We start from the raw sequence: 17,439 nt of genomic DNA, 5'->3' as shown, positions 1-17,439 counted from the left end.
TGTACTGTGTGTGTAGCTTGTGGTGCACCACTACTGGTTTGTACTGTGTGTGTGGCTTGTGGTGCACCACTACTGGTTTGTACTGTGTGTGTAGCTTGTGGTGCACCACTACTGGTGTGTACTGTGTGTGTAGCTTGTGGTGTACCACTACTGGTTTGTACTGTGTGTGTAGCTTGTGGTGCACCACTACTGGTTTGTACTGTGTGTGTAGCTTGTGGTGCACCACTACTGGTTTGTACTGTGTGTGTAGCTTGTGGTGCACCACTACTGGTTTGTACTGTGTGTGTAGCTTGTGGTGCACCACTACTGGTTTGTACTGTGTGTGTAGCTTGTGGTGCACCACTACTGGTGTGTACTGTGTGTGTAGCTTGTGGTGCACCACTACTGGTGTGTACTGTGTGTGTAGCTTGTGGTGCACCACTACTGGTGTGTACTGTGTGTGTAGCTTGTGGTGCACCACTACTGGTGTGTACTGTGTGTGTAGCTTGTGGTGCACCACTACTGGTTTGTACTGTGTGTGTGGCTTGTGGTGCACCACTACTGGTTTGTACTGTGTGTGTAGCTTGTGGTGCACCACTACTGGTTTGTACTGTGTGTGTAGCTTGTGGTGCACCACTACTGCTGTGTACTGTGTATGTAGCTTGTGGTGCACCACTACTGGTGTGTACTGTGTGTGTAGCTTGTGGTGCACCACTACTGGTTTGTACTGTGTGTGTGGCTTGTGGTGCACCACTACTGGTTTGTACTGTGTGTGTAGCTTGTGGTGCACCACTACTGGTTTGTACTGTGTGTGTAGCTTGTGGTGCACCACTACTGGTTTGTACTGTGTGTGGCTTGTGGTGCACCACTACTGGTGTTTACTGTGTGTGTGAGGCTTGTGGTGCACCACTACTGGTTTGTACTGTGTGTGGCTTGTGGTGCACCACTACTGGTGTGTACTGTGTGTGTAGCTTGTGGTGCACCACTACTGGTTTGTACTGTGTGTGTAGCTTGTGGTGCACCACTACTGGTGTGTACTGTGTGTGTAGCTTGTGGTGCACCACTACTGGTGTGTACTGTGTGTGTAGCTTGTGGTGCACCACTACTGGTGTGTACTGTGTGCGTAGCTTGTGGTGCACCACTACTGGTGTGTACTGTGTGTGTAGCTTGTGGTGCACCACTACTGGTGTGTACTGTGTGTGTGAGGCTTGTGGTGCACCACTACTGGTGTGTACTGTGTGTGTGGCTTGTGGTGCACCACTACTGGTGTGTATTGTGTGTGGCTTGTGGTGCACCACTACTGGTTTGTACTGTGTGTGTAGCTTGTGGTGCACCACTACTGGTGTGTACTGTGTGTGGACTGTGGTGTACCACTACTGGTGTGTACTGTGTGTGGACTGTGGTGTACCACTACTGGTGTGTACTGTGTGTGGACTGTGGTGTACCACTACTGGTGTGTACTGTAAGCTACTTCAGTCAATAAAACGTCAAATGTTTGTAATAATTACTGAGGGAAGAGTCTGTACATAACGCAGCTTCAAGGAAAGTTAGTTTAATATGTTTATTACGCAACCCATACCCATCCTGTGGGCGGTAGTCACCCCATACCCATCCTGTGGGCGGTAGTCACCCCATACCCATCCTGTGGGCGGTAGTCACCCCATACCCATCCTGTGGGCGGTAGTCACCCCATACCCATCCTGTGGGCGGTAGTCACCCCATACCCATCCTGTGGGCGGTAGTCACCCCATACCCATCCTGTGGGTGGTAGTCACCCCATACCCATCCTGTGGGCGGTAGTCACCCCATACCCATCCTGTGGGCGGTAGTCACCCCATACCCATCCTGTGGGCGGTAGTCACCCCATACCCATCCTGTGGGCGGTAGTCACCCCATACCCATCCTGTGGGTGGTAGTCACCCCATACCCATCCTGTGGGCGGTAGTCACCCCATACCCATCCTGTGGGCGGTAGTCACCCCATACCCATCCTGTGGGCGGTAGTCACCCCATACCCTTCCTGTGGGCGGTAGTCACCCCATACCCATCCTGTGGGCGGTAGTCACCCCATACCCATCCTGTGGGCGATACTCACTCCATACCCATCCTGTGGGCGGTAGTCACCCCATACCCATCCTGTGGGCGGTAGTCACCCCATACCCATCCTGTGGGCGGTAGTCACCCCATACCCATCCTGTGGGCGGTAGTCACCCCATACCCATCCTGTGGGCGGTAGTCACCCCATACCCATCCTGTGGGCGGTAGTCACCCCATACCCATCCTGTGGGCGGTAGTCACCCCATACCCATCCTGTGGGCGGTAGTCACCCCATACCCATCCTGTGGGCGGTAGTCACCCCATACCCATCCTGTGGGCAGTAGTCACCCCATACCCATCCTGTGGGTGGTAGTCACCCCATACCCATCCTGTGGGCAGTAGTCACCCCATACCCATCCTGTGGGTGGTAGTCACCCCATACCCATCCTGTGGGCAGTAGTCACCCCATACCCATCCTGTGGGTGGTAGTCACCCCATACCCATCCTGTGGGCAGTAGTCACCCCATACCCATTCTGTGGGCGGTAGTCACCCCATACCCATCCTGTGGGCAGTAGTCACCCCATACCCATCCTGTGGGCGGTAGTCACCCCATACCCATCCTGTGGGCGGTAGTCACCCCATACCCATCCTGTGGGCAGTAGTCACCCCATACCCATCCTGTGGGTGGTAGTCACCCCATACCCATCCTGTGGGTGGTAGTCACCCCATACCCATCCTGTGGGTGGTAGTCACCCCATATCCATCCTGTGGGTGTTAGTCAAAAGATTACAAAGGTACATAATGGGTCCAGTGACTGGACCCCAAAGTTATGATAGCTGAACTAGTTACAAAGGTAATGAACTGCAAGTAGATCTGGTGACAATCATGACAAGTTACAGAGGTAATGAACCATCTATACTCCTGTACATGGTTACAATCATGAATGTAAGTAATGAGCTACTGACACGTCCACTTTTCTCACTGATGGTTTCTTAAGGAGGTTCATATTTTCGACCTAAAATTACGTATGTATTAATATCATAATAAAGGTGTGAAGGTGAACTTAAAGTTTCCTGATGAATATTATGCAGGCTTTGTCTTTATTCTTATTTGACAAATTTTTATTGAGGTATCCCTATTATTTTTCTCTTTCGCTTTTTTCTTCCTCCAACTTTTTGCTTTTATTTCTTTCAAAACAAGAGAGAAAGCTTCTTCTGATCGGGGTCAAATTTTCCAAGCTGGTATACTGTAAACATCCCAAGAGTTTCAAGTTTCTTGGAATACATGGGATGGACAGGTGTCCTATAACCAAATTTGCAGAACCTATTCCAAGCTTCCTAGGGCGCCAATAACTTTCAAAACAATTTCCTGCTTGCCTTCAAAACTTAAAAAAAAAGGGTGCCTTCAAATTCCATGATGGGCGGAGAGTGAAACTCAAGTGTGTAAGTGCATGTCTGCTAATTTTGATTATAATAATAATTGAAATTTTTATTCTCTTTTAATCACGTGAAATATATTTGAGTCTACCTCTTCTGAACGGCTTCAGTATTTAATGGCTAATACATCTTATGACCAGGATAGTTCGCACTAAGTTTAGTTTGTTTGCGGACAGATTCGTCAGATTAATTTATAGAATCTGGAATCATTGGAATCCAGCTTGTGTACATAATCATTGGAATGCAGCTTGTGTACACAGTCATTGGAATGCAGTTTGTGTACACAGTTATTGGAATTCAGCTTGTGTACATATTCATTGGAATGCAGCTTGTGTACACAATCACTGGAATGCAGCTTGTGTACACAATCATTGGAATGCAGCTTGTGTACACAATCATTGGAATGCAGCTTGTGTACACAATCATGGCCATACACAACTGTAGAACAGACCAGCAAGGGGGAGGAACAGCTATATACTACTCAAATCAACTCGAATGTATCAATAAATCTTGCACAAGGGACGAACATGGAGAATATATCATAGCCAAATTTAAATCTAAAGACCTGCAAAACCCCCTCACAGTTTTAAACATCTACAGAGTACAACAGTCAAACATTTATCAAGACCACCTACTAACAGGAGATTTCAACATAAACATACTACACGACCAGGACCCACAAGTAGCCAAATTCACAAACACAATGAGTAACTGCCTGTTGCTACCAGCAATATCTAACCCTACAAGAATCTCCGAGACAAGCATCTTAATAGACTAGCAAACTTACCCTGAACACTGATAAAACCTATTTCATTCAGTTTGGAAACAAAGCTGCAAATGATCCAATTAACATAACGCTAAATGGATCATCAGCCACAAGACTCGCAGAGGGAAAATTCCTAGGTATCCACCTTGGCAGTAGCCTTAAGTTCCAGACACACATACAACAAATCACCAAGAAAATCTCCAAGACTGTAGGCATACTATCAAATATAGGGTACTACATTCCACAATCAGCTCTCCTGGCACTGTACCATTCACTCATATACCCTTATCTTACATATGGAATTTGTGCATGGGGATCAACAACATCCAATCACCTAAAACCCCTAATAGCCCAGCAAAAGGCAGCAGTAAGAATGATAATAAATTCCCACTCCCGCCAGCATACTCCACCAATTTTCAGAAGTCTGAATCTGCTCACCATTAAGAACATCCATACTTATTCATGTGCCTACTACATACACAGAACAATACATGCAAATATAAACCCCCCACTCAAACTTCTCCTCACTAACCTAAACAGGACACATGACCACAACACAAGACACAGATCTCTTTTTGATATACCTCGTGTCCATATCACACTGTGTAAAAACTTTATGCACATAAAGGGCCCCAAAATATGGAATTCATTACCAGAAGATATTAAAGTAACCCAGTCTGAAAAATCAATTTAAGACTCTTCTCAAAAGCCACTTAATCACCCTAGACTAAATGCTAAATACTCGGTACACATTTACTCACCTATGTACTCCCACATCATAACTGAAACAATCACTTTGAACCTTTTATCCATCGTTGACAGGAATATAATTGAATCATTGTTTTTTACAAAAAGCATTTTAAATTATAAATGTATCTTTGTATTATACAAATTTTGATTCATTTATAATTAATATTCTAATGTACAACTATGAAATAATTACTATCCTACTGTACAACTATGATATACTCCTTAGTGTTAAGTAGTCTGTAAGCCAATAATGTTAAGTTGGCCCATAATGCCTAGGCATAATAGAGGCTCTCGTTGCATTGCAACCCACTATTGTAAATACAAAATCTCAATGCACTGTTTGCAAAGACATAAAATAAATAAATAAATAAATAAATAAATAAATAAATAAATAAATAAATGCAGCTTGTGAAAGTTAAGACACATGTGCAACATCTGGATATCTTTATTGTAGACGTTTTGCCATCCAGTGGCTTTATCAATACAGATTCCAGGACATAATTTGAAGACAGTAGAACTATATACAAAAGATGAGGTAATCAGTCCCTCAGCCTTGGAGTTAGTGTTTACAGCATCGTGGTGGTGGAGAATCTGGAGCAAAGGCAAGAAGACTGGCGGTTATATAGGCGTCAGTGGATAAGGACATGTAGCAGACGAGGGCATAGTCACTGGAAGGTGGGATTCCCCAGTGGAAGTAGGTCCTTCCCAAAGGGATGGGTTAGTTGTAGCAGCCCTCGTCTGCTACACGTCCTTATCCACTGACACCTATATAACCGCCAGTCTTCTTGCCTTTGCTCCAGATTCTCCACCACTATGATGCTGTAAACACTAACTCCAAGGCTGAGGGACTGATTACCTCATCTTTTGTATGTAGTTCTACTGCCTTCCAATTATATCCTGGAATCTGTTTTGATAAAGCTACTGGATGGCAAAACGTCTACAATAAAGATACCCAGATGTTGCACATGTGTCTTAACTGTCATATTGTCGGTATTTTATACCTTTCTTGCTTGTGTACACAATCACTGGAATTATTAAATATATAAACACTACCATGTCTTTAGCCTCCATGGATACACATACCTTGTTATGTCATAAAGGGAAAGACATATATTCCATCTTGCTTCAGCCATAACTAGACATACCTGCTGCTTTTCCCACTTGTAGTCACATGCAATCATGAACTTCATGCGCCGGCAGTAGATGGGGTCTCCGTCAAAGTATTCATCGTGGCTTGACAAACCCTCATTTCCATTCACGGACTTGGGAACACCAGGGAAGACCACCAGAACCAACAGTGTTGCTGCAGTGATGATGATAGTGTTTCTTGGGTAATGCATTGTAAACCTGCCAACATAAATCAACATTATTAAATACACAAATAACCCGCACATAGGTGACTGAAACTTATAATGACGTTTCAGCCTGACTTTTACCATAAACTAGTCACAACATTATTAAAATATAAAGACCTGTGCCAACAAGTGGACGTAAGTGTTATACTGTAGATAGCAATTAAGAAAACACACACGGTGTAAGACAAGCTTTTAGACTGTACTCTATATAGATCTTCACACACAGGCACACATGTCCACCCAAAACACTAACATTATATGCATATCGTGCATAGCCTAAAACCGGATTCCAATAATTCTGGTGTCTCTTGAGACCAGAATTAAACAACATTAATACACAATGTCTCATGGACAGGAATATAGTGTTTTGCTCATTCCTTTAAGGAATACAGGCCATTGTGTTGACTGCACTAATTCCAAAGAATTACTCCCCTGTAATTCTACAGTTCAATGAAATATTGTGGAATTATCTCTTATCAAGCATGATGCACAACATATGTCAAATTTGTGTTCTAGAATGTTTAAACTTTGACAGTCTTATAGGCCAGAATATTGTTCATAATATTAAAGGTAAAAATATTTTTCACAAAAATACACTGTCTTCTTTGTCAGATGAACAATATAACTTGATATTGAACAAATGTATGGGTGTTGCAACCCCTGAATGGGTTACAATGATTATTATGTATATATAATGTATATTACCTTTAAATTTAATTTTATATTGCTTATATTTGCGATAATAGCTAAATCGTAAATGTATGACTTTATATTATTATTTGACTGTTATATTGTTATTTAGCTTATGTTGTTAGGATGTATATAAAATGTGTTCAGTTAGTCTTGATTGTCAAACTACTGTAATTATCGCTTGTCGCTCGTTATACTGCCGGCTTCTGAGCTTCGCTGTCCACGGGGCTATCACGTGATCGAGGGGGGGGTGTCCTCACCTCTCGTGAAGTTTTCAGTCTGCTAGAGACTCGCTTGCTGGTTGGACAGATTGTCTGTCTCATTATTCTTGTTAGTTCTGTAGAACTTTGTTCACAGAACATTGTATAGACTTAGTGATTTTCGACGTTGTACCAAGGTTGTGTGTCACATAGACACTCTGAACATCTCAGGTCCTTAGCTATAGCTTCTGACCTAATTTTGTACTGGTTTCTGTGCATTGTCACAGTCGCGTTTTTCCTATGCTGAACGTAGATTCAGTATTATGGGAGTTTTGTAACTTTTGTGGAGGATCTGCTGATGGTCCCTACTTAGTGTCGTTATATTATCTCCCAGTTCCTGATTCTGTGTCGCAGTCGCATATTGCATTGCTATTGGGCTTAACATTCTTTGTTGTTCAAGCAGACTGTTCGGGTTGCCAGTCGGTCAAGAAGTTTGTTTATTTGAGGACTTTGTCAGTCACTTGTTTAAGTCTTATTCGAGTCTTGAGACATAGCTAACTACTTAAGAGCACTTACACGCATACACACTTACTTGTACATATTTGTAATATCTTATTAAATGTTAATGTACCTGACGGTACTTAAGAATTATAAATGTGATATGTGCTTTCAGCACAATAATATTGAACTCGAGAGATTGATTTTATTTTAATTGCTGTGATTTAATTTACTTTGATAATATACCTCTAGACAACTTATAGACTTAATAAATTTATTAAATTTTAATTTCTCTAGTTAGTAGCCTACCAGTTGTAATCCTAAAAAGCTATTGAACCATACTGAATTTTAATGGATAATTGGACAAGGATACTGACTACTTGTTACGAAAACCCAGTAACAGGCTGGATGCTAGAAGGGCAGTCCTTTCTAGTATTCACTGGAGATCTCTAAGCTTTTAGAATCGCGTTTTTTGTAACAAATGGGGGGGCCTGTCCGGGATGCTCTTGATCCAAGGTGTTGGAGAAATTGTCTAGTTTGACATACTAGTAACTCTATGATCAAACACTTTGAGTACTTTCCTAATCTGAAGACTTTGAGTTTAGTCTTGTACAACATACCAGGTGGATGTATGTACCTGACTGAGTCTCTTGATCCAAGGAGATGGAAATACTGTTTATGAGTTCTAGCTCTAAGACAACTAACACTAAAATTCCTATTAGGATTATAGTTTCCCATAATCACTCTCTCGTAGTACAATTATTTTTGTGATGTATGCCAAAGTGAAACAGTTAATTGATACTCTGACTTTGTCTGAGTTAAGTACATTAAAACTTCAGACGTGTTGGCAAGTAGCCAAATATCTCGGTGTGACGTATAACAGGAATTACACCGCAGAAACTGTCAGAGCATTAATTAAAGATATATTATTTCCTACTTATACAGAGATGTCTGATTATGATTCAGATTCAGAAAGTCTAGTGTCACAATTAGGAAGTATGGCTCTATTTGAAGTTGAAGAAAGAGCAACTAGAGCAGAAGTGAGCCTAGTGTCTGAGCCTAGTGTAGATCAGTTCTCGCTCGCTCCTTCCTTCACTGACACTATAGTACAGAGTATAGCTGGTAGTATGACACAGCCTAATACTAGTACAATGTATGATACACCTGTATCTACTTATCCTAGACCAGATCTAGACACTCTAGAGACGGCTGGACGAAGTGTCCGACCTAAGGACCGTCCAGACCATGTTAATTTCCCTACTCCTCCATTACCTACTGGTCCTATCTCTCAGGAACAGTTTGAGAGGTTTGAACGCCTCCTTATGTTGCAGACTGCACAAATAGAGGCACAGAGGAAATTGAACGAAGAAGATTTCCAAAGAGAAAATGTTCGTCTGTTAAGACAACAGACTGATAGATCACAGGACACATTTAATGTGCAGAAAGCTGCATCTATGGTTCCTAAGTTTTTTGAAAGTGACTTAGACACCTATTTTGATGTGTTTGAGAACCAGGCACGTGCTATGAACTGGCCACGTAAGCACTGGGCAACATTGCTGCATACAGTGTTGACGGGAAGAGCTCAAACGTGTTCTGCAGCCTTACCATTTGCTAAGTACATTAGTTATGACGCTGTCAAACAAACTATTCTAGAGACATATAACTTGTTACCTGTAAGTTATCAAAGAGCATTTCGTACGTTACAACGACGACAAGATCAAACTTGTGTAGAGTTTGCTCGTGAGAAAAAAGTTGCATTTGAGAGATGGACTAGAGCTGCCAAGTGTAACAACTACGGCAGCCTTGTTCAGTTGTTACTACATGAAGAGTTTAACAACTGTATGTCTGCTGACATACAAGAATATCTGATCGATCATACTACCTCAGATATTCTGGAAACTGCAGCATTAGCAGACAATTACGAGATTTCTCACAAACTTGTACGTACTAAAACACAAAGAAACAAGGTAACTAAAGATTGTCCTAGAAGTTGGCAACCTAAATCAGCTGCTCATTGCCGGCCTGATGTACCTGCTACTGTAACTTCTCGTACCTTTACCAGGAAAACTCACAATCCTGTATCTGTCTCTGTGGCTAGACAGAAATCTGGTATCGAGAAGAAGAAAGTTAAATGTACCTATTGTAACATAAAAGGACATACAGTGGACCCCCGCATAGCGAACGCCTTGCATAGCGAACAATCCGCATAGCGAACGCTTTGTTCGCTAAAATTTTGCCCCGCATAGTGGACAAAAACCCGCTCAGCGACCTTCGTCCGAGACGCGTCCAATGTGCGGCCTCAGCCAGCCTCACATGTGCCGCCCGTCCCATTGTTTACCAGCCAGCCTCCGCGGTAACATTCAAGCATACACTCGGAATATTTCGTATTATTACAGTGTTTTCGGTGCTGTTTCTGGAAAATAAGTGACCATGGGCCCCAAGAAAGCTTCTAGTGCCAACCCTGTGGTAAAAAGGGTGAGAATTAGTATGGAAATTAAGAAAGATTTTGAAGGGTTTGGGGCTAACCCTGAGAAGCCTATGCCAGTTGTGGAATCCATTGTGCCTACTTCAAAAATTAAGGAAATGTGTGCACAGTGGGTTGAACTGCAAACCTTTATGGATGAAAATCACCCTGACACAGCTGTTGCAAGCCGTGCTGGTGACTATTTCAATGACAATGTTATGGCCCATTTTAGACAAATCGTAAAGGAACGGGAGGTACAGAGCTCTATGGACAGATTTGTTGTGCGACAGAGGTCCAGTGACTCTGAAGCTGGTCCTAGTGGCATTAAAAGAAGAAGGGAAGTAACCCCGGAAAAGGACTTGCTACCTCAAGTCCTAATGGAAGGGGATTCCCCTTCTAAACACTAACACTCTCTCTCCCCTCCTCCCATCCCATCAATCATCACCAGATCTTCAATAAAAGTAAGTGTCATGTAATTGTGCATGCCTTTTTCAGTTTGTGTGTACTAAAATTAACATTTTTTTGTGGTAAAAAAAATTTTTTTTCATACTTTTGGGTGTCTTGCACGGATTAATTTTATTTCCATTATTTCTTATGGGGAAAATTAATTCGCATAGCGAACATTTCGCATAACGACCAGCCCTCTTGCACGGATTAAGTTCGCTATGCGGGGGTCCACTGTACTAGAGAGTATTGCTATAAATTAGAAAGAGATACGAGAAGCAGTCGTGCGGCTGGCGCCCCCACTCAAGTCGTATCCTCTTCCGAGCAACAAAGGCACCAAAATCCTAGCAATTCCTCTTATCCTACTGTTTTAGATAATGTTACTCAGGATAGATGACTAGCGTCAGAAAGTGTATCTGACGAAAAGATTCGTTCAGCGATGAGTCCTTACTTTTCGAGAGATAAAGTAGGATTTGACGAATCACATCTAACTGAGATAATTTCTTTCAGAGACACTGGCAGTTATCTCACGTTATTAAGAGAAGATGTACTGCCCATAACTGACGATACCTATTGCAAGATAGATGTATTGTTAGAAGCCTATGGAGGGGCTGTTATAAAAGTGCCTCTGCACAAAGTTTATATTGAAACAAACTATTATACTGGTTATATTTCAGTGGGTATATCCAGTGGTGTATTTCCCATCAGGTCAGTGGACTTGTTGATAGGGAACGATATCCTTCATGCTGGTATATGTAAAGAACCACTTGTGATTGATAATAACACTGATGATATTTATGCCATTGAAGCTTGTAGAGAGAAACCTATTTTATTTCCTCTCAGCGCAATTACTAGAGCTATGTCAAAGATTCAACAACCATCCTTGTCTCCTGTTGAGTTAGTGGATGACAATGATTTGGGGTTGAATATGTTTTTTAGTGACGCTCTGCGCCCAGGATCATTAACACTGACTCCCCCCGGTCATCAACCTAGTCAGGACACAACTGACGTTAAATTTCTAACTCATGATGATTTAATCAAGGATCAGTTTGTTGATCAGTCATTGGAAAGACTGAGAGATATAGCAGTTACTGAGAGTGAAGCAAAGGATCTCGATAATTGTTACTATTATAGTATTGGTGTACTGATGGAGAAAAATACATGTAAGTTGTCAGCTGATAGTGTTTCCAACACAGTCAAGCATCTAGTAGTGTTACCAGTTACATTTCGTGAACAAGCCATTGATTTTGCTCACAATAGTCCCATAGGAGGACATTTGGGTGTCAAGAAGACACTCGGTAAACTGGCAAAACATTTTACTTGGCCAAAGATGAAGGAAACAGTAGCTGATCATGTGCGACGTTGCCACGTGTGTCAAGTGACAGGCAAGCCAGCGCACACACCTCCACCTGCGCCTCTCATTCCTATCACCGTGCATGGTGAACCATTCTCACGTCTTATTATTGATTGTGTTGGTCCTTTGCCTAGAACCAAACTAGGAAACCAATACTTATTTACTATTATGGACGCTGCAACACGCTATCCCGAAGCTATTCCTATGAGAAAAATTAATGCTCGTGCTATTGTGAGAGCGCTGATGAAATTTTTCTCCCAGGCTGGATTGCCACGAGAGATACAATCAGATCAGGGATCTAATTTCACTTCTAAGATCTTTCGAGAAGCATTATCCCACCTAGGAATAAAGTCTGTACTTTCAACCAGTTATCATCCACAGTCACAAGGGGCTCTAGAGAGATTTCATCAGACATTGAAGTCTATGATGAGAGCTTATTGTGAACATTTTTCTAGAGACTGGGATGAGGGTATACCTTTTCTTCTGTTCGCTATGAGAGAAAGTGGGCAAGAAAGTCTCGGATTTAGTCCGTTTGAATTAATATTCGGACACCAAGTGCGTGGTCCTCTCGCAGTGTTAAAAGACGTGTGGACAGGAAAATCAAATCCATCATTGAGTACTTCACCTTCATTAATGCAGCAACATTTGACAGCCGCTAGAGAACTAGCTTCGAAAAACCTAGCTTCAGCCCAAGCTAGAATGAAGCAACATTATGACAAGCGTGCTGTCTCTCGCTCTTTTAAAGCAGGAGATAAGGTGATGGCTCGGAAATTAGTACCAGGTCATGCTCTACAAGCCAGGTATGATGGTCCCCTGGAAGTAGTGAAAAAGCTTAGCGACGTAAATTATTTGGTACGTACGCCTGGGAAAAAGAAATCTAATCATGTGTACCATGTTAACCAGCTTAAGGCATACTACGCTAGTCCTCTACCTACTACTTCTATTCTTCCTAGGACAGAGGAAGAAAACGTCAGTCTACCTGACATCTCTCTAGGTATAGAGGTTCGTTTAGAAAATTCAGTGACTCTACAATCACTAGACGATTTTCTTAGTAACCTTGGGATTGATAAAGCTGGTGATATTAAAAACATGATTTTGCATTTCCCTGAATTGTTCGGTAATGTTCCTAAACGTTGTACTCTGGGTGTACATGACGTTGATGTACAGGGAGCATCACCCATTAAGCAATCACCATATAGGATGAGTCCAACAAAGCATAAAGCATTGAGAGAAGAGGTTGATTTTCTGTTATCTCACGGACTTATTGAACGCAGTAAAAGTCCATGGGCATCTCCCTGTATTTTAGTGCCTAAACCTGACGGTAGTTTCAGGATGTGCACTGATTACAGGAAAGTGAACTCTGTCACCTTGCCTGATGGTTATCCTCTACCTCGCATTGACGACCTTATTGATCGTGTGTCTGGAGCCCAGTTTGTCAGCCGTTTAGATCTCTTACGAGGCTATTATCAAGTCCCGCTTACTGAACGTGCTCAAGAAATATCTGTTTTTACTGTTCAAGATGGATTGTTTAACTACCTCGTCACCCCCTTCGGCCTATGTAACGCGGCTTCTTCATTCCAGCGTATAATGAACGAGTTGACCCACAACTTAGAAGGAGTAGAAGCCTACCTTGACGACTTAGTGGTGTACAGTGACGAGTGGGAACAGCACTTGACGCGTCTCAGAGCATTGTTTGAGAGACTGGCGCACTACAACTTCACTGTTAACTTAGCTAAATGTAGTTTTGGTCAAGTCAAGATTACCTATCTAGGCTTTTGTATCGGCCAAGGTGAGGTTGCTCCTATTGAGGCTAAGGTTCGTGCAATTTCTGAATTTCCAGTGCCACAGGATAGGAAAGGAGTACAGAGATTCCTGGGTATGGCAGGATATTATCGCAGGTTCTGTCCAAATTTTTCTCAGATTGCAGCTCCTCTCACTGAGCTTACTAGTAGCAAAGTTCAGTTCACCTGGACTAGAGATTGTTCAGACTCGTTCAAAAGGTTGAAGCGCTTGCTATCCTCTGCTCCTGTGTTGAAGAGTCCTAATTTCAATCTTCCCTTCTTTTTACATATAGATGCGAGTGGCTATGCAGTGGGTGCTGTGCTGCTCCAACAGTCAACATCCACTGATATTCTCCATCCTATATGTTACTATTCATCTAAGCTTAAACGACACCAGAAAAATTATGCCACTATTGAGAAAGAGGCTCTAGCTCTTGTGGTGTCCTTGGAACATTTTGAAATGTATTTGGGCATTTCCCCATTTAAAATTAACGTTTTTTCAGACCACAATCCACTCACTTATATAAACACCATGAAGAGTAAAAATGCTAGGATCATGAGGTGGGCCCTCAGAATCCAACCTTATTCTATTAGTATAAAACACATAAGTGGTCATTGTAATGTAATTGCCGACGCTCTGTCACGTCCTTAATAATTATCAGTTACATTAAATTAACGTAATTTTATGCCCAAATATCTTTTGTTACTTGCTATGTCAAATTCATTAAAGTAACTTAATCCCTCCAGACCATATTAACTATATATACTCATGTCTAATTATTATATTTATATATTCACAGTAATGTTGTGTGAGGAGGAGACAAGCTGAGTTTTGAGTGGGTAGTGTCGTGTGGGAGATGGTACTGCGTGACGCAACACTGTCCTGCCGCAGACCCCCCCTCACTACACACCTTAAGCTGTTTCATACTCAGATGTTCATACTGCCTCGCATTCCACAACCACTACTTAAGAGTGGAATGCAGTCTCCTCTACTATGATCGAGCCTCAGTGCCCTGCTCGTCTACGCTATCCTGTCTCTACACTGATGTATATAACCACGAGTATGCAGATACGATACTGTGTACTGCCTTAGTACTAGGGGCATATCCTAGTGACGGACGCTGTGAAAGACATTAATGCAACTCCTAGTGCGACCCTCTGTCGTGTTGGGGGGGGTGTTGCAACCCCTGAATGGGTTACAATGATTATGTATATATAATGTATATTACCTTTTCATTTAATTTTATATTGCTTATATTTGCGATAATAGCTAAATCGTAAATGTATGACTTTATATTATTATTTGACTGTTATATTGTTATTTAGCTTATGTTGTTAGGATGTATATAAAATGTGCTCAGTTAGTCTTGATTGTCAAACTACTGTAATTATCGCTTGTCGCTCGTTATACTGCCGGCTTCTGAGCTTCGCTGTCCACGGGGCTATCACGTGATCGAGGGGGGGGTGTCCTCACCTCTCGTGAAGTTTTCAGTCTGCTAGAGACTCGCTTGCTGGTTGGACAGATTGTCTGTCTCATTATTCTTGTTAGTTCTGTAGAACTTTGTTCACAGAACATTGTATAGACTTAGTGATTTTCGACGTTGTACCAAGGTTGTGTGTCACATAGACACTCTGAACATCTCAGGTCCTTAGCTATAGCTTCTGACCTAATTTTGTACTGGTTTCTGTGCATTGTCACAGTCGCGTTTTTCCTATGCTGAACGTAGATTCAGTATTATGGGAGTTTTGTAACTTTTGTGGAGGATCTGCTGATGGTCCCTACTTAGTGTCGTTATATTATCTCCCAGTTCCTGATTCTGTGTCGCAGTCGCATATTGCATTGCTATTGGGCTTAACATTCTTTGTTGTTCAAGCAGACTGTTCGGGTTGCCAGTCGGTCAAGAAGTTTGTTTATTTGAGGACTTTGTCAGTCACTTGTTTAAGTCTTATTCGAGTCTTGAGACATAGCTAACTACTTAAGAGCACTTACACGCATACACACTTACTTGTACATATTTGTAATATCTTATTAAATGTTAATGTACCTGACGGTACTTAAGAATTATAAATGTGATATGTGCTTTCAGCACAATAATATTGAACTCGAGAGATTGATTTTATTTTAATTGCTGTGATTTAATTTACTTTGATAATATACCTCTAGACAACTTATAGACTTAATAAATTTATTAAATTTTAATTTCTCTAGTTAGTAGCCTACCAGTTGTAATCCTAAAAAGCTATTGAACCATACTGAATTTTAATGGATAATTGGACAAGGATACTGACTACTTGTTACGAAAACCCAGTAACAGGCTGGATGCTAGAAGGGCAGTCCTTTCTAGTATTCACTGGAGATCTCTAAGCTTTTAGAATCGCGTTTTTTGTAACAATGGGTTAGGTTAGTGTGGGATCTGTTTTTGTGAGATGTTGTCACTTGTGAGTTAGGTGTCACCTCAGGGTTTAACATATAAATGTGCTTCTCTTGCAGCATCTTCGTATATCTCTGAAGATGTGTGTGTAAGCACATGAAAGTGCTCAGGTTTTATTTCCTAGTTTCACTGTGGTATTTTTTTCATATTTGCAATCACACATTTTATTGTGATTGTTTTAACACACACACACACACACACACACACACACACACACACACACACACACACACACACACACACACACAGACACACACACACACACAGGCTAAGGAAGGAAGGAGGAGAGACAACAAGAAATGACCGTGAAGTATGTGAGGAACTCAACAAGAGATTCAAAGAAGTGTTCACAGAGGAGACAGAAGGGGCTCCAGAAAGACGGAGAGGTGGGGTACACCACCATGTGCTGGACACAGTACACACAACCGAGGAAGAAGTGAAGAGGCTTCTGAGTGAGCTAGATACCTCAAAGGCAATGGGGCCAGATAACATCTCTCCATGGGTCCTGAGAGAGAGAGCAGAGGCGCTATGTGTACCCCTAACAACAATATTCAATACATCTATCGAAACAGGGAGATTGCCTGAGGCATGGAAGACAGCAAATGTGGTCCCAATCTTTAAAAAAGGAGACAGACATGAAGCACTAAACTACAGACCAGTGTCACTGACATGTATAGCATGCAAAATCATGGAAAAGATTGTCAGGAGAAGATTGGTGGAACATCTAGAAAGGAATGATCTCATCACCAGCAGCCAACATGGTTTCAGAGACGGGAAATCCTGTGTCACAAACCTACTGGAGTTCTATGACATGGTGACAGCAGTAAGACAAGAGAGAGAGGGGTGGATGGATTGCATTTTCTTGGACTGCAAGAAGGCGTTTGACACAGTACCACACAAGAGATTAGTGCAAAAACTGGAGGACCAAGCAGGGATAACAGGGAAGGCACTGCAATGGATCAGGGAATACTTGTCAGGAAGACAGCAGCGAGTAATGGTACGTGGCGAGGTGTCAGAGTGGGCACCTGTAACCAGCGGGGTCCCACAGGGGTCAGTCCTATGACCAGTGCTGTTTCTGGTATTTGTGAACGACATGACGGAAGGAATAAACTCCGAGGTGTCCCTGTTTGCAGATGACGTGAAGTTGATGAGAAGAGTTCATTCGATCGAAGACCAGGCAGAAATACAAAGGGATCTGGACAGGCTGCAGACCTGGTCCAGCAACTGGCTCCTGGAGTTCAATCTCACCAAGT

At 42.2% G+C, this 17,439-nt stretch overlaps 1 protein-coding gene across 2 annotated transcripts in view; it reads right to left on the bottom strand.

The window, feature by feature from the left end:
- The window catches only part of LOC128696796 (uncharacterized), a 40,443-nt gene that overhangs the window by 10,087 nt on the left and 12,917 nt on the right, over positions 1-17,439 (bottom strand). For both annotated transcript variants that reach the window (XM_070096009.1, XM_070096008.1), the window contains exon 2: positions 6,114-6,315. In XM_070096009.1, the coding sequence (XP_069952110.1) occupies positions 6,114-6,315 (202 nt within the window). The remainder of the gene's footprint in view (positions 1-6,113; positions 6,316-17,439) is intronic.

The sequence above is a fragment of the Cherax quadricarinatus genome, chromosome 52, assembly GCF_038502225.1.
Source record: "Cherax quadricarinatus isolate ZL_2023a chromosome 52, ASM3850222v1, whole genome shotgun sequence".
Lineage (NCBI taxonomy): Eukaryota > Metazoa > Arthropoda > Malacostraca > Decapoda > Parastacidae > Cherax > Cherax quadricarinatus.
Note: the sequence above shows the minus strand (reverse complement) of the source record. Positions and strands in the feature narration are given on the sequence as shown.